At 44.6% G+C, this 27,950-nt stretch overlaps 2 protein-coding genes and 1 long non-coding RNA gene across 7 annotated transcripts in view; 2 read left to right on the plus strand and 1 right to left on the minus strand.

Annotated features, from left to right (window-relative positions):
• Window positions 1-59: 59 nt before the first annotated feature.
• ZXDC (ZXD family zinc finger C) lies at window positions 60-11,710 on the plus strand. The gene is made up of 10 exons (XM_053989088.1): window positions 60-1,092; window positions 1,602-1,754; window positions 2,727-2,805; window positions 2,931-3,061; window positions 3,655-3,825; window positions 4,395-5,080; window positions 5,792-5,876; window positions 7,665-7,837; window positions 8,598-8,699; window positions 9,530-11,710. The coding sequence occupies exons 1-10, from the start codon at window positions 60-62 to the stop codon at window positions 9,614-9,616; spliced, it is 2,700 nt and encodes an 899-aa protein (XP_053845063.1). The 3' UTR covers window positions 9,617-11,710.
• A 346-nt stretch (window positions 11,711-12,056) lies between these two features.
• CFAP100 (cilia and flagella associated protein 100) lies at window positions 12,057-26,877 on the minus strand. 5 transcript variants are annotated; one of them, XM_053989094.1, is made up of 15 exons: window positions 26,116-26,203; window positions 23,685-23,771; window positions 23,188-23,294; window positions 21,769-21,958; window positions 21,086-21,153; window positions 20,254-20,417; window positions 19,589-19,669; window positions 18,178-18,359; window positions 17,957-18,101; window positions 17,238-17,286; window positions 16,519-16,670; window positions 15,624-15,759; window positions 14,938-15,140; window positions 13,322-13,415; window positions 12,057-12,374 (listed from the first exon to the last, which is right to left on the minus strand). In XM_053989094.1, exons 2-15 carry the CDS (start codon window positions 23,707-23,709, stop codon window positions 12,309-12,311), a joined length of 1,662 nt encoding a protein of 553 aa, XP_053845069.1. In that variant the 5' UTR covers window positions 23,710-23,771; window positions 26,116-26,203; the 3' UTR covers window positions 12,057-12,308. The 5 variants fall into 5 exon arrangements, with proteins under 5 accessions (XP_053845069.1, XP_053845068.1, XP_053845067.1 ...); XM_053989093.1 differs by lacking the exon at window positions 23,188-23,294 and having other exon boundaries at window positions 13,340-13,415; window positions 15,042-15,140; window positions 26,116-26,877; XM_053989092.1 differs by lacking the exon at window positions 23,188-23,294 and having other exon boundaries at window positions 15,042-15,140; window positions 26,116-26,874.
• LOC128813758 (uncharacterized) overlaps window positions 18,689-27,950 on the plus strand; it is a 28,021-nt gene continuing 18,759 nt past the window's right edge. Inside the window, exon 1 of the long non-coding RNA XR_008439166.1 lies at window positions 18,689-18,878. This is a non-coding gene — a long non-coding RNA (uncharacterized LOC128813758). The remainder of the gene's footprint in view (window positions 18,879-27,950) is intronic.

The following is a 27,950-nucleotide window of genomic DNA, read 5'->3' on the forward strand; positions in this document are numbered from 1 at the left end:
GCCCGCGCCGGCCCCGCCCCGCGGCTCCGGTTTCAGGCGCTGCTACAGGGACCCCCAAGATGGAAACGCAGGGGCTGCCGGCCGCGGAGGCGGCCCGGGCCCGGCCCGCCGCGCAACATGGCGGCCCCGCCGCGCCGCCGCCGCCCGGCTGGGACCCGCCGCCCGCCGCCGCCGCCCCCTCCTCCGCCGGCAGCAGCCCCGCGCCGGGCCTCTACGTGAGCTTCCCGGTGCTGCTGGTGGAGGAGAAGCCGGAGCCCGGCGCCAGCCCGGCGCCCAGCGCGCCGCCGGCGGCGCCCGCGCCCGACAGCGACGGGCTCCTGCTCGTCTTCAACGTGGTGCGCGGTGCGGCCGAGCCCGGCGCGGGCGGCGGCGAAGCGGGGCAAGCCCAGCCGGGCCCGGCGCCCGCCGAGCCGCCGGAGGAGGCCCCCGGCTCGGCCCCGCTGCCGCCGCCGCCTCCTCCCCCGCCGCCAGCACCGCTGCCCCCCGCGGGCGGCGATGGCGGCGGGGCGGAGGACGGCGCCTTCTCGGGGACCATCACCATCAACAACCAGAGCCTGCTGGTGCGCATCGAGAACGGCGTCCTGACTCTGGGGCCCGGCGCCGAGCAGCCCGCGGGCGCCGCGCCCCCCGCCGCCGCCAGCCCCGCCGAGCCGCCGGGCGGGCCGCGCCCGCGCTCGCCGCCGGCCTTCCCGTGCCCGGAGCCGCGCTGCGGAGAGGCCTTTCCCCGCAAGCAGCAGCTGCGGCTGCACCGGCTCTCGGCGCACGGCGGCGGCGAGGACGGGCGGGGCGGGGCGGCGCGGCCCTTCGGCTGCCCGGTGCCGGGCTGCGCCTGGTCCTTCGCCACGGCCTACAAGCTGCGGCGGCACCTGCACTCGCACGACAAACTGCGGCCGTTCGCCTGCGCGGCGCCGGGCTGCACCAAGCGCTTCACCACCGTGTACAACCTGCGGGCGCACAGCCGCGCCCACGAGCAGGAGGCGGCGCACAAGTGCGAGGCGTGCGGGCAGCGCTTCCCCAGCGCCGCCCGCCTCGCCGCCCACCGCCGCCGCAGCCACCTGGAGCCCGAGCGGCCCTTCCGCTGCGACTTCCCCGGTAAGCCGGCTCTGGGGCTGGGCTCCCTTCCCTCCCCTTCCAGAAACTGGGATCCCTGCCCTGAGGCCGTGCCGCGCTCGGCTCACTTCTTCTGCTCCCGCTTGTCCTTCCCCTTCGTGGTACCCCGGAATGTCAAGGAAGGTTCTCCTCCCGGCCACCTCAGTTACCAAGAGAAAAAGTTTGGGAGCTGGAGGAGGCTGCACCTTTCCTCCTGTGAATTTGTGCTGGTGCAGTGAAACCCCGCAAGACACGGCGCCAGCGTTAAGTGGGTCCGCCTTAACCGAGGCGATATTGATTGCCCACCTTGGCAAAACAATTGTAAATCCTGGGAATAATGTGTAGGATTTCACGGTCTGGTTTTTTTTTTTTTTTTCCCCTTTTCCCGGATGCAAAATCCTGAAAAACGATCCTGAAATTACCTCGCTAAAAGCTGGGAGGGAGAAAATAGTGCAGTTTTCAAAGTGATGGAGTTTTGTCAAGCAGATGTGCTGTTTGCCTTTTCTCCCCAGGCTGTGAGCGAACGTTTATCACAGTGAGTGCATTATTTTCCCACAATCGAGCCCACTTCAGAGAGCAAGAGCAGTTCTCCTGCTCATTCCCTGGCTGTAATAAGCAGTATGACAAGGCCTGCCGACTGAAAATCCACATGAGGAGTCACACAGGTATTCACAGAGATTATTTGTACACGGGGGAGCACATGGAGCATAGTATGTGGAAAGTGGACTGCAGTGTGCCAGAAAATCTGAAAGTCAGGAAGGGTAACATTAGTTATTTGGAGTCAGTGAAAGCATTTGATTCTTGGTCTTCCAGGGATAGGAGTCCGTGAATCAAGTTGTCGTACGCAATAAGTTAAGCACACATGCAGAGCTGTGGCTTTTGTCATTGCAAAGCTGTGGCTTTTGTCATTGCAAAGCTGTGGCTTTTGTCACATATGCAAAGATGTGGCTTTTGTCATTGTGCATTCTGTCCAGAAGAAACTATCCCAGCTCTATTCCCAAGTTCATAGATGTTCAAAACGTTGCGTAAATCTCACTCTTGATACAAACAAACAGCTGAAAAATTCTCAGAACATGTGGAATGTATGTACCAAGGTTTGGAATAGCAAGAAGATAAATTTCAGCTCTGGCAAGCACACCTGACTTGCAAGGACCACTGCAAAGTTGAAATACAGCCTTGTCATGTTACTGGTGTGTCCTCTACTGTCCTCTCTTTTCCTGGTTTCATGGATTTACAGTTTTGAGGTTTTTTAAAGTGTCATTTGAAGTTCATAGGTGTGATGGAAACCAATGTCATATACTTCACAGTCTTATGATCAAGGCATAGTGGCAGATCATGAAAATAGGGAAAAACAGTTCAGCTGTGTTTCTGTTTTGAGTAATCCTGTTACTGACTGTTGAAGCACCTTGAGGATATGAGGTGGATTGATAAATACTTGTGCTCCCTGATGCAATAGCATGGAGTTAAAGAAAGCCCAGATTGTAGGAGGGGGAAGGGACATTATAGTACTCTGCAGTGCATTGCAGGAGGGGTTGGTTGTCTTGTCTTAAATTAATTCAACTTAAGCAGGCTTTAATATTTTCTGGTAGCAGTACGTGTTTTGTATTAGATTATTAATGTAACATTTTTTATTCAAGGTGAAAGACCTTTTATCTGTGACTTTGAAGGCTGTGGCTGGTCTTTTACCAGTATGTCCAAGCTTCTGAGGCATAAAAGGTAAAGGAAGCTTTTTCTGATTATACTGTCCTAAGCCACTGGCTGTTTGCTTGTCTTTGTTTCTCTTCCACTAGCTAAGCAGTAGTGGATTTAATCATGCCAATGACAATTTCCTTCCCTTGTAGGAAACACGAAGATGACAGGAGATTCATGTGCCCAGTAGAAGGCTGTGGGAAGTCCTTCACAAGAGCAGAACACTTGAAAGGCCATAGTATAACTCACCTTGGTACAAAACCATTTGAGTGTCCAGTAGAAGGTATTGCTCCACTCTCATATGTGTTTCCTGGTAACTGGTGTGTATTTTTGTCTAAAGGTTATATGTGCTTGGTACAGGACTGGAACAATTAAGAGCGAATCTTCTAACAGGGTTTGAAGAGGTGAAACTAAACAGAAGTCTTGAACAAGTGATCATTCCTGGAGTTAGGAATGACAGAGCAAACTGTTTCATACTGTAGCTTGACCACCCTCACCACTTCAGTGGAACTCCAGAAGCAAAGAGTTTTGGGTGTGATCTGGATTATTCAGCTCTTTAAAAGTAAAGCAGCTCTACTTGATTGTTTCTCCTCTGCAGGTGTTTCCTGCAGTTGTCATGAAGAATTTCAGATGCCATAGTGTGAAAAGGTTGTGCTTTACACTGAATGACTTAAGAGTTTCATGTTGTCAGAAACAGGCTGTTAAACTGTCCTACCCTTTGACAGGTTTACTTTCTTGTGGTTCCTCTGAGTGTATGCACAGGTGCTGAAAAATAGCAAGTAGAGGATATTCTGATTTTTTAAGACATCAAATATGAATATTAAATAGAAGCTTCATTAAATTTGAACCTTCAAAGCCTTATATATCTTCTTGCAGGCTGTTGTGCAAAATTTTCAGCACGAAGTAGTCTGTATATTCACTCCAAAAAACATCTTCAGGATGTGGACTCATTAAAGACCCGGTGCCCTGTTTCCAGCTGTAATAAACTGTTCACTTCCAAACACAGTATGAAGACGCACATGGTCAAGCAGCATAATTTCAGTCCAGGTAAAGTGTTTGTCTCTGGCTACCAGAGGGTGCAGTGGAAAAATTAAGTGTTTTATTAAGGAAAATGTGGAATTACTGATGTGAAATCTGAGTTCCGTTGATATGAATGACAGAATCTTCTCTGAGACTGAAGTTGGTTTCACCCTCCTCTAAAATTTTCAGTGGAATCTCTGTGTATCAGACTATCAGACACACTTGAGCTTGACCTCTGAAATTGTGAGAAATTGCAGCATTTTTCAATGAATCAAAGCTTGTCCTTTTCCATGCCATCTGTAAAATATGAATAAGGACTAAAAGGATTTCTCTTTTCACCCCTTTCAGTCTTCTACAACCTGTACTTAGCCTGCACTGCCTTAGTGTTATTTTTTGGCAAGTGCTTTTATAACTCACGCTTCTCAGTAAAAGAATGAACTTATTTTGGTAGGTTGCTTTTCCCTAAATCTGCTTTCAGGGAAGGTGGGAAGTGTTTTAGTAGGCTAAAAAATATAGAATGTTATAGAATTTTAAGCTTCTTTTTCTTCCTGTTGTCTGTGGAAGCTCTGTCTTATAACCAAGCCTTTCTCTTCCAGATCTCCTAACTCAGCTGGAAGCAACCTGCTCCCTCACCCCCAGCAGTGAACTCACTAGTCCAGGGCAGAGTGATCTCAGCAATATCGACCTCGTATCCCTGTTTTCCAACATGTCCAGTAACAATTCTGGAATTACAGCAGACATGGCTCTGGTGAACTCTGGAATCGTCACGATCGATGTGGCTTCGGTGGGCTCAACGCTGGGGGGCAGCCTGCCTGTCAGTAACAATTCCCTAAGCCAGGCAGTTGATCCCTTGATCCTGGTGGCGAGCAGTGACATGCCCCAGAGCCTGGACAGTTCTCTCCTGCTGGGAACCAGTGCAACAGTTCTACAGCAAAGCACTTTAAATTTGGATGATGTACAGACTGTCAATGCCGAAGCCTTGGGTTCGCTGGCATCTCTGTCAGTCAGGAATTCCAGTCAGGATGTGCATGGGTTGACGTGCAGCAATAATTTAACAATAGACACAGCCACTTTGACTCCTTCCAGCAGCCTCGGCAGCACCAATGTGCCTGAGTTACTGACACCAATTAAAGCTGAACGGAATTTGCTTCCCAGCTCAGATGTGGTTGGTCAGCAGGAGGGCAGCAAAGTAGTGACACAGTTTGTGTTCTCCAACCCTCCGGGGAGTTACAGTGCACAGAAGGAAATGGATCTTGGCACAGTGACTGGCAGCTCGTTTTTGGTATGGAGTAACTGTATTCACTTCACCCCTACATGAGACAGCCTGACTTTGGGGATATTCCTGGCTGCTCACACCTTATAGGGAGACCTTTCAGATTTTGCAGATCATGCATTTTGTCTCTCTTTTGATGAAAGATGTAGAACGATGTGTTGAGTAGAGTGTTTTCACAGGTAGATTCACTGTGGTGACAAGTTCTAAGAAATACTGAAATTCTGGTGGGGACAATTCAGGAAGAACCTTTCAAAATAAGCAGCCACCCATCTGAAATGGAATTTGCAAGAACACCCAAGAATAAGTGTTAAACGTGTTACTTGTTCATTTCATTCCAGGGAAAGATTTGGGCTGTAACAGTAACTGCAGCATTTTCATCCCAGTCCTCATTCCTCTCTTAAGTACTTTTCCCTTTCTGTTTCACTGTATTATTGCAGACTTAACTTTTTGTTTACATTATGAAGTACATGTTTTGCACTCTTAAAATCTGAACACTTACGAATGTAGAGCTAATGTCTTCTTGTGTTGAGCTCCAGATACTGAGTAGATACAGGGAATTTATTGAAACTCTAATCAAAAGATAGGGGGAAACTAGAATTCAGTGTTTGCAGCATAGAAGATAACTGCATCTAAGAACTCATTAGTGGGTGTTTTCATTATCTTGTTCTTAACTCCAAAAACCTTGCATCTCTGGGCTTTATTTTTCTCCCCTTTAACTAGGAGAGCAGTGGGTCTGCGAGAACAGACTATAGAGCCATTCAGCTGGCCAAGAAAAAGAAACAAAAAGGGAATGGCAGCAGCACAGGTGAGAAGCTATTCTGTTACATTTACTGAATAAAAATATTTAGTAATTTTGGCAGTGCAGTGGGAGCAGGTTTCTGAGTAATGTTCTTAAATGTCCTATCCTGTTTATTGATAGTTAAAATAATTATGCATGTGTTGTACCATCTGTTACTCAGAATAACCACATTTGATGGAATATCAGATTCATGGGAAGTTTACAAAGAAATCTGTACCCTCTATTTCATGATTATTAACAAGACACTAGCTGTCCCTCTCTTCATCTGCTTCTTCTTGAAACTAAAAATTATGTTACTGTGCTTTCTGTTGTTTATGCTTTTGGTCTTATCTAGGGGGTTCTTTTACTCAGTACAGACAATGGAAATTTCAGCTAGATTTTGCTTTTGTGTTTCACTTAATAACAGTGTTAAGGAATTTATTTTTGATTATCTAGATATACTCAAACCTCTCTCTTATACTTTAGCCTTGTAGAGCATTCTTGTGCAGGGTGAGTTTGGGTCATGATTCCAGATGTGTCCTCTTAGTTTGACTCAGAGCCATTTGATGTGAATAATAACCATTCCTTTGTGAGATCAAATGTGGTCCATGGTTCCCTGGACTTGCATGAGCTCAGGTGTTTGAGATGTGTCTACCTTTGGGGCTGGGGTGGAATATTACAGATTTTTGATCTATCAATATCATATATATAGACTGAGTTTAGTGCTGCCTTGCTGTCTCTTAGACCTTCCTCCTCTGAAAATCAAGGCAATAGTTTTTGAGGTGAGTTAAGAGACTAGTTCTGATTTGAGAACTGTTTTGTTTGTGTATTTGTAAAATGCATATGTGCATATATTCTGTCTGGTTCAGCAAATCACCACATGGAAGGATAAGTGCTTTATGAAGCTAGTTTTAAGGGGCCTTATATTATCAAACATGTGCATGTATCATCAAACATGTCTTTTGGACATTAGTTTAAAAAATATGATTGCACTTTGCATGACTTCTAAGATGACCTCAGAAAATTCCTGTTTCTGTTCCTGTTCAAGACTCCCAATAGTCCACTTTTCACCAGCTGTTGCCTTAACGGTATGCTGTGCCTCTCACAATGGTCTAGAGAGTCTTGCATTTCTGATTGGTTTAACTAGATTGAGTGAATACTGTAGAGGGAAAATCAGTATTTAAATATAGGTTATCCAAGCCCTTCATTTATTACAGACTTTTTTTAAAAATCCAAACAAAAACCTGAGCTGACAGGGCTGTATTCTTAATTTGTTTTGATTAGGGTTTTGGTTTTCAGCTTGTGATACAGCAGCTGGTTCATCCTGCTTTCAACTGAAAAAAAAGCTTAAGGTTGTGATAGTTGTACTTGTGTAGCCTATTCTATCTAGTAGTCCTTGAAATCTTCCTGTAAATAATGATCTTCACTATGCTTTTTTTTTACAGTTTAGAAAAATCATGTGCATGACTTCTCAGGAAATGAGTTGCTGAATGAAAAATAGAAAATGCAATCCTACTTCTTAATTCCTTTCTATAACACCACAAATATGCTGATATTTCTGTGCTAACTCAGGGGAGGGCCCTAAGCTTAGCAGTTTGTGATTTTTCAATGGTGTTCTTGTAAAAAGGTGGTCAGTCAGCAGCTGGAGTTCACCAGCTGAGTGCTCTCTGCCTTTCAGCAGTTGTCAGATGGTGCTTATTTATATTGCCCTGCTGTGGGCATTTGCTGTGTGGTATAAACAGCTGCAAAAAGTTGAAAAATAATAGCAGAAAACTCTAGCAAATTCATCTAAATATTAAAATTGCTTTCTTTTAGGGGCATCTGGTTCTGGTCAGAGGAAAAACAAGGGTGGTAAAGTAAGTCCAACCAACTTTTCTTCGTCTACTCCTGGCAGTCGACTGAGTGGTAACATAGTTCTGCCAAATGGAGGGCTGACAATAAGGGACCCTGCCACTGGAGCCCAGTATGTGCAAATTCAGCTTCTTCAGGTAAGACCTGAGGAGAAAAAAACATGTTCAGCTTCTCTGTTATCCAGACTTCCATTTATGGGAGAATTTAAGTGTTTGTGAAGTCGGGTACTACTGCCCCTGGATGGAGTCTTGAGCTCTTCTTTATAAAGTAAATGAGATGGACATGAAAATGTTCCTGCAAAAAGAAATTTCAGCCTAAACTGTTATTTCCCTTATCTGTTGAAATAAAGCTTAAAATTAAAAAAACAAAAAAAAAAACAAAAAACAAAACAACCTAATAATCAGTGGGGGCTGATTAGTAGAGCATGGCAGGTAATAAGTTTTTTGCCAAGTGTATCTCTGTAGTATTCAGAGAAAGGGTAAGTTCCTTCTCCTTCATTGCTGACAACTCTGGTGTGGAGAGACCTATGGACAGAGTTCTCCATTGATCTATTTTTTGATGGGTGTACATATTTGTAATTTCATGTTAAGTATCAGCTTCGTGAAAACATGATGAAACTTGTTGCATGTTTCTGAGTGTCAGATTTGTTGAACAAGGAACCCTTCCTTCCTCTTCAGATTTTGCCAGTGTTCCAAGTTGATGAGGACAGGATAATAGGCTGTACACCGAGCTAGGTTCAGATTTAAGTTGTAGTTAACTTTCCACATCTTTGTGGAGCCTTACTAGAACAGTGCAGTGGCTTTATCAAATATTTTAAGATTGTGAGACTGAGGGAAATTTGCCATATTGTGCTGAGATACCTGGGGGTTGTATAACTTCATGTTTCTGCATTCACAGGATGATTCCCCAGGAGAGGGAGATCTTCCTTTTCAGCTGAGCTCTCAGTCTTCCTCATCACATTCTCAGCTTACAGTGGATTTACCTGTTTACATACTTCAGGTACAGCATGTCAAGTCACTGCATTTTATTGCCTTGCTTGAACATAAAGACAGTTTACTGTGAGCACTCTCATGTTCTGCCTGATGAAAATACTTTGTTTTCCATTGGGAGTTGAATTCCATTCACAAGGAATAGTAAGCAGAGAACTGCACTGCACAATGTCTCTTGTGTCTGTTACCAACCTTTGACACATCAGCAGTGCTTGGTTTTTGTTCCTCTGCTACTGAGTAATGAATAACTAAATGTTACTTATCTTTTCTGAAATGCCCCACCCTTGTTTTCCTGATCCCATCCTGCAGATACTAGGTGGGTCAAGAAAGAGGATCAGAATTGGAATGTTGCAGGCTACCGAAAGGGGGAAGTGGGAAATAGAATCTTGAACCTAGATTTTGGAGTGGTGCCCTTATGGGGGTGTCAGTTAAGTTTAAAAGCCTGCTTAGGGACCTCATTTTTGATAAACTCTGCAATGTACCTATTCCTGCCAAGTGGGTTTCTCCTGGATAGAAAATAAATATTTTTTTGTTGAGGAGGGGCACTTTCCTCAAAACGTGTAAGTATGAGAGAAGTGGGACTATTGGCCATGGTAGAGAGTTAATAGAGAAAAAAGTGATTTTAAATCTATTTCCATTAGTAATGCTCATCTGAAGTGTTCCATAGAAAAACTGTGGCAACACTGTTTGGGTGGATTCCTGAAGTGGAAGAGCTTTGGGTTTCTCTGAGCTATTCCACGCTTTTCTCTGGTGTTGAGTAAATGTCAAAATAATCTTGCTGATAAGCACTGAAACCATCCAGAGGTGAAAGTACTTCATGCTGTCTGTTTGCTTTAACAGGAACCACACAATTCCACTGAAGATGATGCAGGTTCTGATAACTCTCAGTTCACTGGAAGCACAATAAATTTACAGGATCTGGAATGACGATTATTAAGAGGAGTTACTTGAAAACAAATTGGGCAATCATGACAGAGTGAGATTACTGTGTGGGTCTTTTTCCAAGGAAAATACAAAAAGTAGGAGAACTGAAGTATGTTTGCACTCTTTGTGATTTGCTTAAGACAGTTGCAACTGAAAGATTTTCTTTAAAAATGTAAATCCCACTTGATGTGCCTGTGTAAGATACTCTGTCTGCCTGGTGGTTGGGAGGCTGAGGCAGACCGCTGTACAGTGTTGTTTCAGGGAGAAGTACTTTATTACACTTCAAACTGAGGTAATATTTACTGTTTTCACAGGAAAGCAAGTATTCTACAGCTAACAAATGCAAATTTATAATCCTGCCTGCGACAGTTAAAACTTTCCTTCCATTGGTCTCCTCCTGAAGCCAGTGGCATCAAAATTAAGAGCTAAATTTTGCAAGTGTTTGCCACACACAAAGAAAAGGATTGTTTCGGCCCTTGTGTTTGGCAGAAAACCAGAATAAAATGTTACATGTAACAGAATTAATGTTCTATGCCATGAAAATGAGATGCTCTAAAATCTTTGTTTTAGGAAGCTAGATTCTAAATGTTAACTTAGCTGTGAATCAGTTTGTAGCTCATGTTGAGTTTCTCCCTTTCCTTGCTCCTGCATCCCAAATACTTTGCTGAATTCTTCCAGCAAAACTTGAAAAAGAAAACTGCAATAGAACTGTACTCACTGTAAGTGATTTGCTAAGAGTCAAACAGCATCTGAGAGGTTTGTTTTATCTTTGTGTTCCCTTTTTTGGGAGGAATGTTGACGGTCATGTAAATTTAAGCACCTTGATTTTTATCTCATCTATAAACCGCTGCCAAGTTACCTGTGAACTGGTCACTACCTTTTTATTTAGGGTTGTTTGGTGTTTTTGTTTTGTTGATTGAACACTGTTAACACCATTCTTTATTGCTATCCCAGAGCGTCAGATGCACCTGGAGCTTCTGGCTGGTTTACAAAATACGCAGTTGTCAGAGTATTTTATGAGGGGAAAAGAGTTGTTGCCCAGGAAAATTTGCCCCTGAAAAACTGCAGTTTCTCTTGGGGATGGGGGGAGAGGTTGTATGTACTCTACTCACCTGGATTGCAGACACCTAAATAAGTATAGGGTTGTATAGGGAAAAAAAACATCTTTGGTTGCGTTTTAAGGTAGTAATTTAATTGTTTTCTATGGTGATGTTCTGAATGCCTGTAAAAGTATGTATAGGAGTTTGATAAAAGACTGTACTTTTTTTTATTCTCAGTGAGGTGTGTGTATGCACGTATGTGTATTTTCTTTTTTTTTTACAAAATATGTCACAGAGGAGAACATTGTGATCTTTTTAATCTTGCACATATTTATTTATTTTACAGTTATACTGATGTTAAATTCACATGAGGTCGTTCAGAAATGCTTTTACTTCCTGTGCCTTTTGAACTATGTATGTGTCCATATAAATGCTTTTTTGATTGCAGACTTGGGGAGGAAAAAAGCATACAGGTTACAGTGAACTTCAGCTCCTGATTTTAGGCAGTATTATATCTCTGGTTGAACCAGCTTTATTTTTCTATCTTCAGCCTAACTGAGCATTGAGGTCTCTCTATTCCTCTCACTCTGAGTTTACAGCTTACATCCAGGGAAAGTCTGAACCCGCTCAGGCTGGGTTTTCAAACCAGTTGGTAGCTGAGATCTACCTGGTGGCTGTGCCTGCAGCATGGAGTCCACTCCTGAGAGGTGGAAGGATTGAGGAGGAATTGTGCTGAAGGGTCTTGCTCTAGTGGTCACCATGCTCTCCCTGCAAGCTGAGACACCTCGAGCTCCCAATGCCTGCATTATTCTGTTCTCAAGGACCATACCAGTTTGTAATCCATTAAAATGGCCAAGGAACACTCCATCTTTTTATGGGACTTGCAACCAAATCTTTCTACTTCTGAAAATGTACCTCACTCAGCTTTGTAAGTGAATGTAAAGTGCTAACCTCTTGAGGGCGGAAACTTGGATCACTTGGCTTGGGCTCCATTGCTGGCAATGGATACCTGAAGAACTGGTGCAAAAGGGTTAATAAAGCTTTTTTTTTATGGTCAGTTTGTCACTGGGTATTGTTCTTTGCATGGATGCATCTGACACAAAGCTAGTTACTGGCAGCTTGATTTCTGCAGAGAGCTTGTGTTTTTCCTTTGGTTGTGTCTTCACTACAGTGGGATAGAGTCTATAATGGCTTTGGATTGGAGCATAGCCCTTGGTTTTTATAGTCCTTCAGAAGACCTGTGATTATCATAAATGTCTATGAGGTACCTGCCTCAGCTGTGCCTTAACAAAGATTGTCACCTAGGACTGTCTCCTAGAGTAGATTTCACTGCTCAGGTTTGTATGGAGAGTGCTATTGGCATCAAAAACCGAATGAGAAAAGCACTGGTGCTTAGCAGGAGCTTGAGAAGCAAAATGAGAGAATTTTTATTTCTTTTCTAATTAGGCAAAATACCAGAGGAGGAGAAAAGGGGTTGCAAACTTTCCCTGGAATCTTAGGGTAGGAGAAGAAAGAAATTTCATGGGACAGTAAAGTTCAGCTGAGCAAAGACTGACAGAATGTAGATCTAGAAAAGACTTCTAGAACAGCATAAGCCCTATGAGCTGTGGTTAAGGCTGTGCCAGCAGGAAAAATAAAACAATTGTTCTTCCTTCTTATCTGTTTCCTTGGCTGTTCTTCCTGGCAAGTGGGTTGGAAGGCAAGGCCACTGTCTTGTAATTCTGCAGAGGAGGAAGAGGTGCTGCATCAGTGCTTGGTTGGGTTGTCTGACCAGGCAGCTAAAGCTGCTCTGTGCTGCCAGGCTGGGAGGGGCTGTGGCCCTTGCCCTGTGCTCTAGGCAGGCTGCAGGGTCTCTGCTTGGTGTGCTTTCTGTATTGGAAAGTGAATGAGAAACACCTGAAGGCTGTTTGTGTGCTCCTGCTTCGGCTTCTACTGTTGTACCTACAACTTCAGCACTGTTGTACCTACAACTGCTTTCTGACTAAAGCCTCATTAGTCCTGTGCCAGGAAGAGGATGGAAAGTTGGAAATCCAAAGAAATATCAGAGGGAGGCTACAGAAACCTCTATTTTCTTTTGGCTAAAGGGGCAGGGACTCATGGCCCCTGGTCTTGAGTCACCTGTGCTGTCACTGTGACAGAACTGGGGTCTCCTCATGGCCATGTTGACCTGGGGAAGGTGCAGCAGCAGCCATGGCAGAAACTCTGCACTGAGCCTCTCAAGGGGCCACAGCTGAGTTTGGGAGGATGTAGGACATGTCAGAAAAGGTGTGGTTTGATGTGGCTGAGCTGATCTGGGGCCTTGCTGCTGTTATCAGGAGTGTCCTGCTGCTGCCCAGTTCCTCATTTGCCAATTTTCATGCTTGGTTTAATACAACCAAGTTAATGAGTTGAAATGAGCTTACTGAGAACTGGCAGGTAGTGGAGGGGGTCATGTGGCTGAGAGAAGGACACCGAGCTGGAATAATGTGCACTGTGACTGACTTCCAGCAGTGGCTTAAGTTACATCACTCCTGTAAATTGGGCTACACCTGGCTGTAGGTGCTATCCCCACACAGCTGTGGAGGCCCCTTAATAACACTTTTCCCTTAAACACTTGATATTCAGGTACCCTCAGCTTCTCCAAAGTGAGCTGTTGAGATGAGGTGTTTCCAGAGACCACTGCACTTACCTTTTTTTTTTCAGGTACCTGTGATCTTTCCATGTCCCTTTTCAATCCTTCATCCTGCTGCTGCTTCGCTTGTTTCTGCTTTTCCTCTCTGAGCCTTTTGATTAGAGGGAATAAAGGATGGGTTAAATGCAGCTTGCAGCTACACCAGCTGTGCTTTTGACACACAGCATCAACATCCAACATAACATCTTACATCACACCTTCCATCTAACCATTGGAGCACAGAGGTTTGGGCTGCTGGAGTTGGTTTGCTGTGAAGGGGGTAAGAAGGAAGCACTGCCTGCAGTTGGTCCTACTCTTTCTGGTGAGATGGGTGGAAAAAACATGCTGGGCAGTTGTTCTGCTACAGACATGCTCTGCACCCCCTTCAGCAGGTGACTCCTGTCCCCAGCTGTGGGGAGGGTGGTGCTTGTATGCCCAGTTCTCACCAGTGTAACCAGGTCTGTGACATACAGGTGTGAGCTGTTACACCCACAGAGCTACACTTGGCCCAAAGGAGCACACTGGGGGCCAGTTCTGTTACTCCAGTTCCCTAAGAAAATGAAGTGCTGGAACAGGAATGGGCTCAAGCTGTGGAACAGTGGTGCAGAGAAACTGCAGTCTTAACCATGTGAACTTGAGGACAGTGTTTAATGCTCTTAGTAGGGTTTGTTGTGTTTTGGTTTTGTGGGTGTTGTTTTTATTTTTGGGTTTTTGGGGGGGGGGGGGGGTTGGGTGTATATTTGTTGGTTTTTTTTTTTTTTTTTTTTTTTTTTTTTTTAAATATTTGTGGGTAGGGTTTGTGGTATCTTTCCTGAATTATTCTCCTCCATCCCCAGCACAGAATAAATGTTTGTCTTACTTATTTTGCAATTTAAGAGGGCAAACCTATTCACAGGACATCGGGAAGAAGCACCATAAGTTTTCTGCTACACAGCTGAATAAAGATGCAGAGAAGGAGAATTAGCAGAACCTAAATGTCACTGTCTGGCTTTAAATCCTCAGGCTAATCTGTCTGATTCACTTGAGGATGGCCAGATACAGTCATCAGTTCAGTTACCTTTGTTATTTGTGGGGTGGAATTTTGTGTAACTGGGCCTACAGGAACATGTCTCATCTTGGGACTTACACTGATTGTGATAATTGCTGCTATTTAATCTGGTAATACAAATTAAACTAAAAAGTTTTGTAGAAGAAACATTTCAAAGCTGGAGTTGTTGACAAATGCCCTTATGTACATATTAAAATCTGACAAAATATCAGGGCAAGGCAGACTGTGTTAACTTGAGGTTTAATTTTCTATTTATTCAGTTTACATTTTGTTACTGTAAATTGTTTTCTTAAAATGGTGATTCTGATAATAGAATCTGGTTTTGTTTCTGAATTTAGTGTTTTCTTTTTTATTCTTCTAGATTTTTCTACTGTAGTTTGCAGGTCTTTTCTAATGTAGCTGTGGGCTGCAGTTCACTGATGAGGAGATGCAAGCACTGTGAATGTAGAACCCTTACAGAAGTAAAATTGGATGGATTGCTCACATGGGATTTCAGATTGCTGCTACAATTTTTTTGGGTTGATTTGGCTGTTTCAGCTGTCAACACTTAAAATAGAGACTTTTCCAGAAGAGGGTCTTGCCTTACCTTGCCCTCTGTTCCTTTCTTATGGCGTTCACAGCCTTTTCTATCTTTGCTGGTGGGATTCTCTCCACGCTGCCCAGTAAATCGTTGAGCTGTTTTTCTATTACCTTTAACATCTCTACTGTTGGCAGGTTTGTCTCATTGTCTCCAGTGCACTGGAAATAGACTTCCTGCACCTTCTTGTTCAGACTTGTGAGCATTTTGTCCTAGAGGTGACAGGAGATATGGTGAGTGGTACAGCTGGGCTCTGCCAAGTGGAACCATAATATCCCTCGAAAACCAAAGGAAATCTGAAAAGGAAACACTCTAATCCCCTCAATAAGACTCAATTGCTTGTTTCCTGGTTGGCTAATGGCAATGGCAGGAACAGATGGCTGAATTGAGCCATTCTCCTTGTTGGTCTCATCTTCCCAGCTTGGCTGTGACCTGGGTCAGGTGGCAGCTGCCCAGCTGTCGCTGGGAGCCCTGCTCCCACCTCGTGGCAGCTGCATGGAGCAGACACGTTTGCCCCAGTTTGCTGCCTCAGCAATGCCCCAAACCAGCCTTGCTGTAGCTCCATTGCTGGGAAACAGCACTGATCCCTCCTCAGTGCACCCTCTGTGTGCTCTGTTCCCAGGATGGATGTGGCTGGTGGAGAGGAACCACTTGTGCACACGTGAACCCCCCCTTGCCTGGATCCCAGCGTGTACCTGGTCATCAGCTTCGTGTTCTCCAGAGGAAAACAGCTGAACTTTGAGCTTCAGGTCGGCTACTTTCTCTTCTTCCTTGGCCACGGAGGCTCGGAGGGTGTTTACCTGCTGTTTCAGCGCTGCCAACTCCTTCTCCCTAAAGGGGAGAGAGAGAGAGAGCAGAGGTGTTTGGGAAGGGCACCTCTGGAACACATGGCTCTGCTCTCCACAGCCTGGGCTGGTCCCTCCTGCTGCCGGCAGATGGAGGTAACACTTCAGCCTTTCCTGGGAACTTGACACACAGCCCTGAAAACACGGGGAACTTCAGGGTTTCTTTATGGAAAAGCAGTTACTGTGCTGGTGTGGGGGAGGGAGAAGTAGCATAGCTAAACATTCAAGGTTTTTTAGTAAGTCAGTGAGGGATCCAGATCACCTTTAAAACTTCCACAAGGAGATAAGCTACATTTTAAACAGGAATATATACATCTAGCTGCCATTGACACTGTAGATTACAATGACCCCCGGGTTCTCTACTGTCTTCCTGGAAGGTTTTGCACTGAGTCAGCATTGGTGCTGCTCGGGATCACTCCAGGAACTGCCCTTCTTTCTTTCTTTGGTCTTCCTTCATGAGAATTACACTACACTTACATTGACTCCAGGATGCTTAATGCATCGTTCCCTAGCCTGTGCCTTGAGGACTAAGGAATTAGTCCCAAGCTCAAGTCTTATCTCCTCAATTAAGCACATATGGGACACTTTCCTAGGAGCTCAAAGGAAGACCCTGCTGTGTGAACAGCATTACGTGTGCTCTGCAGTGTGTGCCTGATGGTGAGGTGTCTGTGGGGCCAGAGGGGTCACTTATGTCTGAAAGCTGGACCACAGGGACCCCTTCCATCACCTGCAGGGTCACACTTACATGCTTTCACGTGTGGTGATGAAAGTCTGTTGGACACTGTTCCAACTGTCTGCAATATCCTGGGAGTTCAGGACAAAGGATAAGTTCTCATCCAGCATCTCCATGAAAGTAGCAAGCAATTGTTCAGGATCAGTAAAGTAGAGCTCAGGCTCCTATAGTGGAAAACACATGTGAGTTCTTTCCCTCCTCTAGATTCTGTTCTACTGTGGAGGTTGGCCTGCACCAGCCCTGGCTATTCAAATGTTCTTCCATCTAGAGAGGTCCATGTTTGTCCATGTACAAACGTACATGGACATCCTTCCTGCTATGTGTGTAGCTTTACTGTGCCTCAACAGCTCACCTCCAAAATAAATTGCATTTTGGAGGGTAAAAAGTGTTGCAAACATCTGTGAATGGGAAAACTTCAATTTCAGACATAAGCCAGTAACTGCACTAATTTAAAAATCTTTCATTTTATGATGTCTCACTGGAGGATGGCAAGCTTAGAGATGATGGTAGGTTTTTGGAAACTGAAGGAGGAAAGTTAAACTAAGGTATTTATAATATGTGTCGCCAAAGTGTGAACATTCATGAATGTATAAACATACATTTATAATTTGTAACTACAGTAACTCCTCAAAACTGTAGCTAATGGTTACAAAGGTGAGGGAAATTAGTAACATTGATAAATGACACAGGACAAACAGAAAAGACAAATATTTCAACATAAGTCTTCTGACCTCATCTTCGTCTGAGCTGATTTCACTCTCTGCATCCTCCAGTGAACTTCTGAAAAAGCATTTTGTGTGTTAGGCCCTTAGAGAAATGACAGCTCAGAGGAGATCTTGTTAGTGACATATGAACATTGTTATTGTTCATTGTTGCTGTTTACTCCTCTGCACATTCCTATCTTTGCCTCCCTGTGGCTATGGGATAAGCAAGCTGCCTTCTGTTCTGCCCTGGGCTGTGCTGGCCAGTGGGGCTGGAACGTGACACATGAACCTGAACTGAGGGTGTTGATCCAAATGCCTTTAAACTCACGGGGAGTGAATTTAACTCACTCATTTGTTTAATGCTTCTTCCTCTACACAAGAGCTGGAAGAGGGGGAAGTGGTGCTTTGCTGCTATTGGCAGCTCAGTCTGCTCATCACTTTCACTTGTACCTGTCACCCTGTGCCATGAAGGGTTAAAAATCACTGTTTGCATCTTCTTAGTGACAGCCCCACTTGGGGCAGGCTCTCAGCAGAGGATCTGAGGACGGGGCTCACTTGGAGCAGGCACATAGGTACTGACTTGCACACCTGACAGCTTTCTGCTGGTATCTGAGTTTGTTCCAATAAGCCCCAGATCTTGGAATGCCCAGCCAAGGTGAGCAGTAGGATTCCCCTGCGCCGATTCCCAGCCAGCTGAGTGCTCTTTTCAGTCCTTAAGTCTGTTGTTGGCATCATCTGGTACTTACAGTTCTCTTGATAAAAGAGGCTTCAGGAAGTGTTTAAGCTGTGGCCTGACATCACGTGACCTGAAATCCAAACTTTCTGAAAGCAGCAGGGAACTTGGCATATCCGTAAAAGTGACGCTATGGGCAGTGTTTGTGGGACCCTGGTCTGGAGACAAGAGGAGTGTCCACTTAGAGCCAGGGGCTGTCCCAGGGAGGAGCAGCAGCACTTTCCTGGCACTTACCCTGCTCTGCGGTTGGGGGATGTGAAGCACTTCCTTCATTAACTCTGGGTCCTGTTTCCTTATCCTTTTCTTTTTTGTGCCTTTTTCTGTGTTCCTCCTGCCACTCTTTTGGAGATAGCTGGTAGAGGATGTCCCTGTACATCTTGTACTCCTGCAGGGTGTCCTCGAATCTGGAGATATCACTGGGTTGAGAGAAGTGGACAAAGTTTGTTAGCAGGGAGGGAAGCTTCTGTTTGAACAGGTTCTTTCTCACTCTTGATATGTAGTTTCATCCAGAGAAGGGGAGAGAGGGCACATGTTGTCACGGTGTCCCAGACTGAGAAGCAATATGTATTCCATTTGCCATCTGTATGGCAGTTGTTAAGCGGGCAGTTTTCCTTATCTCTTCTACAACCAGTCCTCTCTCAGGGGAGACATCTGCTGATAATGGACTATTGAATGTCACTGGTGACTGATAAGAACTGTAACAGCCCACTGGGAGATGCTCCACCCAGAGGGAGGAGCCAAGCATTTCTACCCGCATATAATCTTGAGTGTCTGGAACACCAGCACAGCTTTTTCTGCACTGGATTTCCCAGAGAGACAGCTGCCTCTTCCACTGCAGGAAGACTGCACCCTTTTCTGCAGGATCACTGCTCCAACAGAACCACACCTGACACTCCAGGAGGACTGCAGCCACACCCTGACTAACAGGGTGTCAGGTTGTATTCTGACTCTGTCAGTGTTGTTTTGGTTCACTGCATTGTTTATTTTATATTTTTTTTTTTTCTTCCCTAATAAAGAACTGTTATTCCTGCTCCCATATTTTTGTCTGAGAGCCCCCCCTTAATTTCAAATTTATAACAATTCGGAGGGAAGGGGTCTACATTTTTCCATTTCAGGGGAGGCTCCTGCCTTCCTTAGTAGACTGTATTTCCAAACCAAGACACATGGATATGCGAAGTCAAAAGGGGACTTGCCCTCTGTGCTCTCTGTGGTTTCTCATGTGGAAACTGAGAATCTGTCATATTCCCTGGTCATATCTCTTGCTATGGTACTGAGCTTGCTAATTTTTGAATTTTTACTTGAAAAGGAATGAGAAATTTTTCCAGCACAACTCATAATGGTAATTATACTTATTTCTTTTGTCTTTCCCTAGGCCCCCATTAAAATGCATTACTTAGTTTTGTTTGGATTTTAATCTGATGTTAGGCATTTAATTTTGGGTTTGGAATAGCTATATTTTTTTTAAATGTCATTAGAAAACAAGATGAGTTGTTTTAGAAACAAAGCCAGCATCTGGAAAACAAAAGCCAAAACATTTTGACTCTTAAAATGGAACACTTTTAGAAATCTATCCCCTGCAAGGACTGTGAAGCTGTAGCACTGTAGGGGCTGTTAAAGGTGAGACAGGAGTAATGAGCAATCCTACCTTTGGATTTTCTTTATTTCGGTTGTGAGTCCCTGGATCTCTGTTATTTTCTTTGTCTTTGCCGAGGTTTCTCTTTTGGCTCTAGGAAAGGATGCACGAACAAGCCAGTAAACAATTTAGTAGTGAGTAGTGACTTGAGATGCCTATGAAACAGTGAAAAAGATGTGATATGTGCCCTAGAAATCTGTGTTGTAGGTGTATCCCAGGAGATGCTTGGCTCCTGCCTGAAGATCCTCTTGTTCTTGGCAAAGTATGGCATTCCAGTGTTCAGACCTCCCGAATCTGGCTGCTGCTGAGCATCAGTTGCAGCTCTGCCCTTGTGATACCTGCAATGGGCCAAAGTGCTCGATTTGCTTCACTGAGGGGACTGTGAGGGGTTGGGCAGAGGCATCTCCCTCCAGTAAAGGGTGTTGTGAGAAGAATGGAAGTGGGGGAGCCACCAGCAGGTTCCTTGCTGCCACCAGATCAAGGGCTTTTGCAATGACGATATACCCTGGATGATATTCTCCTTCCTCTCTTTTATTGAATGTGTGGGAAGAAAGTGCTACCAGAACTGTAACTCTGGGAAACTCAGAGTGTTCAGCCAAAACCCTGCAGGGAGGTCAAGCAGCAAATCTGTGCCCAGAATGAAATAGCCCACAGGTGGTTCCTTCAATGCTCCTTACATTCTCAGTGCTTCAACAGACTTATTATGGTTTTCCTTCAGGAACTTATCAAACATGGCAGCATCCTTCTCCATCCTTCTCTCAGCCTTTTCCAGTTTTTTTTCCTCATCTTTTGCTATGTTCTCCATCTTTTCAATCTCCCCTCGCTTTACTGCAATGGTGTGCTGAAATGAACCCCAAAGGCAACACAGTCAGTTGGTTGGTTTTAAAGGTACGTTGGTTTAGCATTGTAGCTGGTTACCAAATTCCCTGATAGCTGTGGGCAGAGAGGGAAAGGATTTCAAACTCAGGTGTGTGACTTAGTGCAAGACAGGTAGATGGAGGCCAGGAGTTATTTCAGAAGGAACACAGCAAATAAGCAGTGTATCTAAAGACAGAATTTAGAAGTCCCAGCACTGCATTAATTCCTGGCTGACAAAGATTGATTCAGCTCTGTTACAGCACAATAATAGAGGTGTCTAATGGGAATGTTTGAGCACGGTTACTCCATTCCCTCCTGTTGGGTTCAGAAAGGCTCCCAGCCACAGTTTATGTACAGGACAGCAGGAGCCAAAGATCAGTGTATCTGTGCATCTCACAAATGGAATGGTTCCATGGTGGCTACTGAATGATGGGAATGACCTACATTCCTTTATTTCTTGGCTGGGAATTACTGGGCTACAGATTCTGAGTGACTGTAAGGCAGGACTTGGGCAGTCAGTTCATGAGCTCTGATGTGTGCCACCTTGGAAAGATCTCTAGGCATTGATCTCAGGAGAATAAACATCAAAACAAAACAATACAGGGAAGAGTAATTAAATGAACAGAAAATAATGTGCTGAAAGCCATGTACCTCAAGAAAAAAGATCTGTTTTCTGTCCTGTAGGTAGCCATGGAAGGTCTCCCTGTCGAATGCATAATCTGAAATTAGAATATAAAGTTGCTTAGACTAGAGAGGGGGAAATATGACCAAAGCAAAATGACCAAAGCACAATGAATATGTAAGCTGCCATGACCATGGATCTGGCTGGCACTGGAGTCAGCAATGCTGATTATTGTAGTATAGTTATAACCTTGTTTAGGATCAGTTTCATATAGATTTTCATGGAATAAAACCAGGGAGAATGGAGTGGACAATCTGGTCCTTGTCCTCTAGACATTAATGGCAAATCTACTCCTCATGTCAGAGGCAGAAAATCTGGGCCTGTATCCATTAAAATCCAACTTTAGGTTGGCTGAGTAGAAAGATTTCCACCACACAAGATCCTGCAAACCCTCAGCTGGCTACCAGCTCAGCTGCTGCAAGGCTGGTGGAACCCAGGCTATGTGAGGGGGTGGCCCAGGCTCTGAACATAAATGCCTGAGCTGGAGATGGCTCAGCCATGCAGGGGTTGGCAAGATACAGCACAGAACTGTCTGCATGACCTCACCGAAGTCAGCCACAGCCAGCTGCTCTGCCCAGCCCCTCTTTGGCCTTTGCTTTAGGCTGTTACCCAGCTGAGCAGCACCACTGCAAAGGCAGTGCCTGTTCTCCACCTTTTTTCATGGCTAACTTCCGTGAAAGCATCTCCTGAAGAAATTTCAGTCTCTCTTCACATGTCGCCTCTTTTCTGCTCTCCTCTTCTTCCTCCCTTTTCAAAGCTTTCCTCAACCCGCTTTTTGCCTTCATTTTAGTGGAGTAAGTAGTTTTCTCATGGACTTTCATAGTCTTCCTCTTTTCATGTTCCTGTGAGAAGTCAGATATATGTACAGTTTGATCCTGTGCTTTGTTTACTGTGGTTTTTAAAGACATGAGTAAGTTATTGACAGCCTGGAAATCTGCAGTGGTGATACCCTGCTGATGAATATTTGTCTACTTTATCTGACTAATCCAAATAACATTCTCTCTCTCAAGGCAACTGAAACACTAAATTTCTTAGCGCTTGTTGTCATTGTTTTGTTGATTTGTATTCTGCATCCATCCGCCAGCTGTGCCAGTTTGTACCCACTCAGTGTCCTCATTTTTCCTTCTTGGGTTATTGCTGTGAACAAATGGAAATTTTCTGAGATTTATCCTTGGAGTCCCCTGGTTAAAGGGGGACAGCTCACATTTAACCAACTCAGTCCAACTTTTACAAAGCCATTTGAACCATTAAGTTCAGATTGAGAGGATCTATTCAAACCCACTCCAGAACCTTCTGGAGGGTAAAAGGTGTTCCTGCTCAGTGCTCTCACATGGACTGAAGTGTAATTCAGTGCTGTCTGCAAAATTTGGACCTGGTTTATGGTGAGGACATCACTCAGCAGACATCCTTAGTGCACTGCTTCCTAGGCTCTTCCCCATAATTGTCTAGTGCCCTTCAACCCAAGCCAAAACCAGACTGTGTCAGTCACCAGTGTGAGATGAGGAGGCCTTGCTTTAGACCTCTTGCTTCCTTTCACACTATGCCAGGCTGTGCAACCCTGTGCAACAACCAGACCTCCCAGAGATCACAGAATCCCAGAAAGGTTTGGGTTGGGACCTTAGGGATCATTGAGTTCCAACACCCTGCCATGAATAGGAGCACCCCACTAGACCAGGTTGCCCAAAGCCTCGTCCAGCCTGGCCTTGAACACTTCCAGGGATGGGGCATCCCTAACATCCTTGAGCAACCTGTGCCAGTGTCACCACCTCACAGTAAAGAATTTCTTCCTAACATATAATCTAAATCTTTCCTCCTCTAGTTTAAATCCACTACCCCTTGTTGTATCACAATCTGTTTGTGTAAAAAGCTCTTTTTTTATAAGCACCTTTTAAGTATTGAAAGATGACAATCAGGTCTCCCTAGAGCATTCTCTTCTCCAGGCTGAACATCCCCAGCTTTCTCATGAAGAGGTCTTTGTTCTCTCATGCACTAAATTTTGGTATTCTGTTGGGTGGGTGCCTACCTTAGTAATTGCTTGTTTTATAGTTTAGCCTAAAGCATGTGTACATACCTCCTGTGCCTTCTTAATTTCCTTGTCCCTCACTGAGAAAAGTTCAGTATCTGATGGGACTTTAAATGGATTTTTCATTGGGGTTTTTTCATCCTCTGCTGTGCTTTCTGGGGAAAAAAAAAAAAAAACCAACAAAAAACCAAAAAAAAAAACAGGATGAGGGTGTAGAAGGTGTGAAGCTGAATATCTGGACCCAGTGCAAAGGGAGTGGGATGTGCTGTGTCACACCTGGAGTGCTCCCAGCTGCAGATGTCTAACAATGCTGGATCAAGAGCAGGGAGCTGGATAGGGCTTCTGGGAAGCCAGTGACAAAACTGAGACCTCTGTATGGTTTGTCACTTAAACATATCTGATGATCAGCAACAACATTTCAGCCAGAGATTTTTCTGTCTGTAGCTGTTTTACCCATTTCATCTGTTTTGGGGCAGAAGAACCTGACTTCAGGCCTCTCTTCTGAGCTGACAAGGAAACATTGTTGTTTTGCATTGTGTCCTTACCTGGCAGCACAAGGTGGGTTTCCATTTCAAGTTTGGAAGAGAGACTTTTAGATGTTGATGCTGTATGTCAGGATGGTGTCTTTGACCCTGGCCCAAAGAAAATCATAAATCAGTCAGCTGGGATCTGCCAGTAATTGATGTGATAAGTTTTACAGCAGTGGTAGGCCTAGGGGCTTTCTGTATCTTAACCACTGAGCCTTTAGTGTCTGCAGCAATTAACAAAAAGCTCTATTAAACTGGAACACATATATGTTCTGACCTCCAGAAGGAGATGTTCATCCCTGCCTTATGTGAAAGCTGTGTAAAACACAGTCCTCCTTACAAGTAAACTGACGGGAAAGCAACAACAAAACAAATTTGGAGACAACGAGCAACCCAAGTCCCTTGTCTCTTTTTCCACCTAGTCACCAGTTCTGATCCACACCCATGCTTTTTCATCGTCCTGTCACTAGTTCACAAGCTCCATTTTTACTCACTAAAGCTCTTCCCAGTAATTGCTTCAGCATTGTGGATTTCTTGCAATAAACATGAATGATTGTTGGACAGCACAGACACACTTTACAGAACTCTCTTGCCTTTCATTTTAGGTTGGCAAACTGTTGAAGGTTATTTTTTTGTTTCTCTGCCTCTGGTCTTTTTGTAGTTTTTGCTATGGATCCTAAGGGACAAGGCATAATTGGAATGATCTCACTTACAAAGAACAGATAGACCATTGTTAAAGCTATCCTTTATTCACCAAAGGCAGCAAGCTGGGCTTAGTGAGGTATTAGTTCAGTTGATGCAATTCTGCTGCTGGCACCATTCCTGACCTGCACTGCTACAAGATGCTGTAGAAAATATCCTCTTCTGCTTGCACTAGTTTTAGGGCTATTTTAGAGCATTAGTTTTTGCTCTGAACAGCCTCCAGTTTTTATGTGTTTTGAGCTAAACTCATCTAGCCTAATTTCCATGTCTGTCCTTGGTGCTTTGTGTATTTTCTGCAGCTGCCCAATTAGTACCTTATTTTCTGGAGGTGTCAAACTTTCACTGCTGATGAGACACAGAGGCTGAGGTAGAATTTAGACTTTTGAATATATCCAAAATATTTTCTCTGTCCTTTTCAGTTCTTGAAGTATATTTTACCAAGAACTTCCTTGACTGTTACTTAAGTTCAAACCTCTCTGACTTTTGGTTAATGTAAGGGGATATTTTTCTCTAGGGTCTCTCATCTACATCCTGGAACAACATCACCCCTGCTGCTGATGTGAGTTTTGGAGAAAGCCCCATCAGGGCAGGGGTGCTCAGGCAGTCAAATGCCTAAACACAGTTTGTGAACCTCACAGAGCAGTTGCAGCAAACACCTGGAGCTTCAGCCTTCAGTGCACACCTTGATTTCTGTAACGTAAAACCTTTTTCATAAGAATTTTCTTCTTCTTGTGGTTGATTTAAATTCCTCCTATGGGCAATGAGTCTGAAAAGCAGGACTAGACAGTGGCATATGGAAAATAATTGTCAGTGCAACCCTCAGAGATAAAAAGTGCTTTATAATATAATTTTAGCTAAGTATAGGAAACTGTATCTATGATTAACTTATAAGTATTAATTTTATTAAGATATTTTTTGTTGGGGGTTGCTGGGTTTTTTAATAGGTTGTTTGCACAGCACTTTGGAAATAATGCCAGAAGCTACAGAAGCACTAGCTCTGATAATTTATAATTATTAAGCTCAATAATGCAAATAAAAAAAGCTTCATTCCTAGAATCATTTGGCATATATTTCCCTGCCTCTGACTGATTATATTCCAGTAGCTGTGTACCAGTAGTACTTGAATCAATAGATAAGGCATTCTGGGTTTTAATTCACTGAAACCTTTATTCAGTGCTTTTCCCTAGCATCAGGCTGCTGAGTACAAAAAACCAATAAAATCAAACAACAACAACAACACAACAAAAACCAAAAAGAAACAAAAAACCCCAAATCAACAAAAACAAAACCCCCGCAAAACAAAAAGCCAAAGTCAATATGCAGACCGATCTACAAACCAGTGCAATAAGTCCATCCACCATGTTCCCAGAGCAGAGGATGTCACCCGTCTGTCGCTAGAGAGAGTTCTCTGCACGCCCTCCTCACCCACTCTTCCAGTGGTGTCTCACCCTGGGGTGTCACCCAGGGGTGTCCCTCTCACCCAGGGGTGTCTCTCTCACCCTGGGATGTCACCCAGCGGTGTCCCTCTCACCCAGTGGTGTCACCCAGAGGTGTCCCTCTCACCCAGGGGTGTCTCTCTCACCCTGGGATGTCACCCAGCAGTGTCCCCCTCACCCAGCAGTGTCCCCATCACCCTGGGGTGTCCCTCTCACCCAGCAGTGTCCCCATCACCCTGGGGTGTCCCCATCACCCTGGGGTGTCCCTCTCACCCAGCAGTGTCCCCATCACCCTGGGGTGTCCCCCTCACCCTGGGCTGTCTCCTGCGGGCTGCCCTGGCCGGGATGTCGCGCTCGGGCGGGGAGCGGGGCAGCGCAGCCGCCTCTGTTTGCGCTGCCATGGAAACGCGCGCTCCCGTTGCTCGGCGGCGGCGCACGGGAGCGAGCATGGAACCGCGGGGCTCTTGCCTCGGAAGGGTCCCTGCTGAGGGCAGCCGGCTCCGGGGACAGCTCCCGGCAGCCCGGGCTCCCCCAGAGGCCGCCCGGGACACGGCCGGGATGCGGGGCCGCAGGCGGGCGTCCCGAGCGGGCGGCTCGCTGAGTTCCGGGGTGGCTCTGAGTCCCCCTCGGAAAGGAAGAACACTGCTCTGCTGCGAGAGGTCTCCCTGCATTGCTGGCTTCTCTGTTCATTATTTCATTCCGCCTTATTTCAGGCCTGGGAATTGGGTATCTAACCCTATGTCTGCGAGCAGAGGGTTGAAGAAATGGGAGCTGGGGCCCCTGTTTGTGGAATGAGCACAATTTATCACTTCCTGATCTCTGCCTTGTCTTTTTGCAAAGAGTGAACAATCACCGTTTGGAGAGCACGTGTGGGATGGGTGAACAAACTGCCATTTACTGGAAGTTGCCCGAGTCAAAAATGCTATAGAACCCCAAGTATCACCTTCTGAAATATCATATAATTTTATGGAGGATTTGACAAAATATTAGTTGGTAAAAAGCACTATGTTTTCATTTAGAGTAAGGTCCTTAAAGCTCCTTATTTAACCTTTCCTGTTTCTGAGAAGACAAAATTGATTCCAAATGGATCGTGTTCCTCTTTAGACCCTTTAGAATCTCTATTATTACAATTTCAGTTTTCAGAAATAGCAATTTCTTTCATTTACTGATAGATTTCCAAACGGCTTTCCATGTCTGAATAACTCATGCAATAAATAGCATTAATTTCTGTAAGTGCAAACTCCCATTTGATTGTTATAATTCTTTTCTGTAATTGCTGATTATCAAGAGACTGGATTCAGGCAACAAAAGAAAATGCTTGTACAGAAAGAAATTTTTCTTTATTCTGCACATGAATGCTTTCATTTCTAGCAGTGATGCAGAAAACCATAGTGCTATCTTTAGTATATTTTGGGATATTTCCCAAACGCATTGAGGAGTATGTATAAAAAATGATATTACAGAATAATTTCTATTACTAAAAGAAAAAATAATTCAGGAGTAAATTGTCCTAAAGATGTGTATTTTCTAAAGGTTTAATATGAAATGGTCTTTGTTCAGAAGCACCAGTTTATTACAGAATTGTGAACTTGTCACAGTGGAAACATCACAGAAATAGATAACAGAAACTGAAGACATTTGGACAGCTCTGGCTCTGTCTGGCACAATCTCTGTATCAATGAATTAAACATTTGTAAATCTATTGCTCTGTTCTGAACTATCCTTGCTAACCAGTTATTTCCCAAAAGCAGAACAGAGGTCATTTAAAAGCAGAGATGGATTTTGTGAATTCTTGGAAATGTGCAAGCTCTTCACATCTTGGTTCATTATTGGTTCACATGCCATGAGCTACTTAGGCTTTGCATTTCCTTGAGGCCAAAGAAGTTTTTAAGGCCAGAAGGACATCTGGGGTCTATTCTTAGCCACCATTAACTTGGTTAATGAATGGAATAAATAGCATGTGCAACATCATGGGAAAATCTGCCTGCGAGGAACAGGCTGTGCAGCTGACCATGTCTGCAGCTCCTTAGGGGTAAGGGTGCTTCAGGGCACCCCAGATTTTGGGATTATGAAATGTTTGGTGCCCAGCTGAGAAAGCCAGGCAGCTGGCATGGTAAGAGTGGCAGGTGGCTGCTTATCTTTCCAG

The sequence above is a fragment of the Vidua macroura genome, chromosome 13 (assembly GCF_024509145.1).
Source record: "Vidua macroura isolate BioBank_ID:100142 chromosome 13, ASM2450914v1, whole genome shotgun sequence".
Classification (NCBI taxonomy): domain Eukaryota; kingdom Metazoa; phylum Chordata; class Aves; order Passeriformes; family Viduidae; genus Vidua; species Vidua macroura.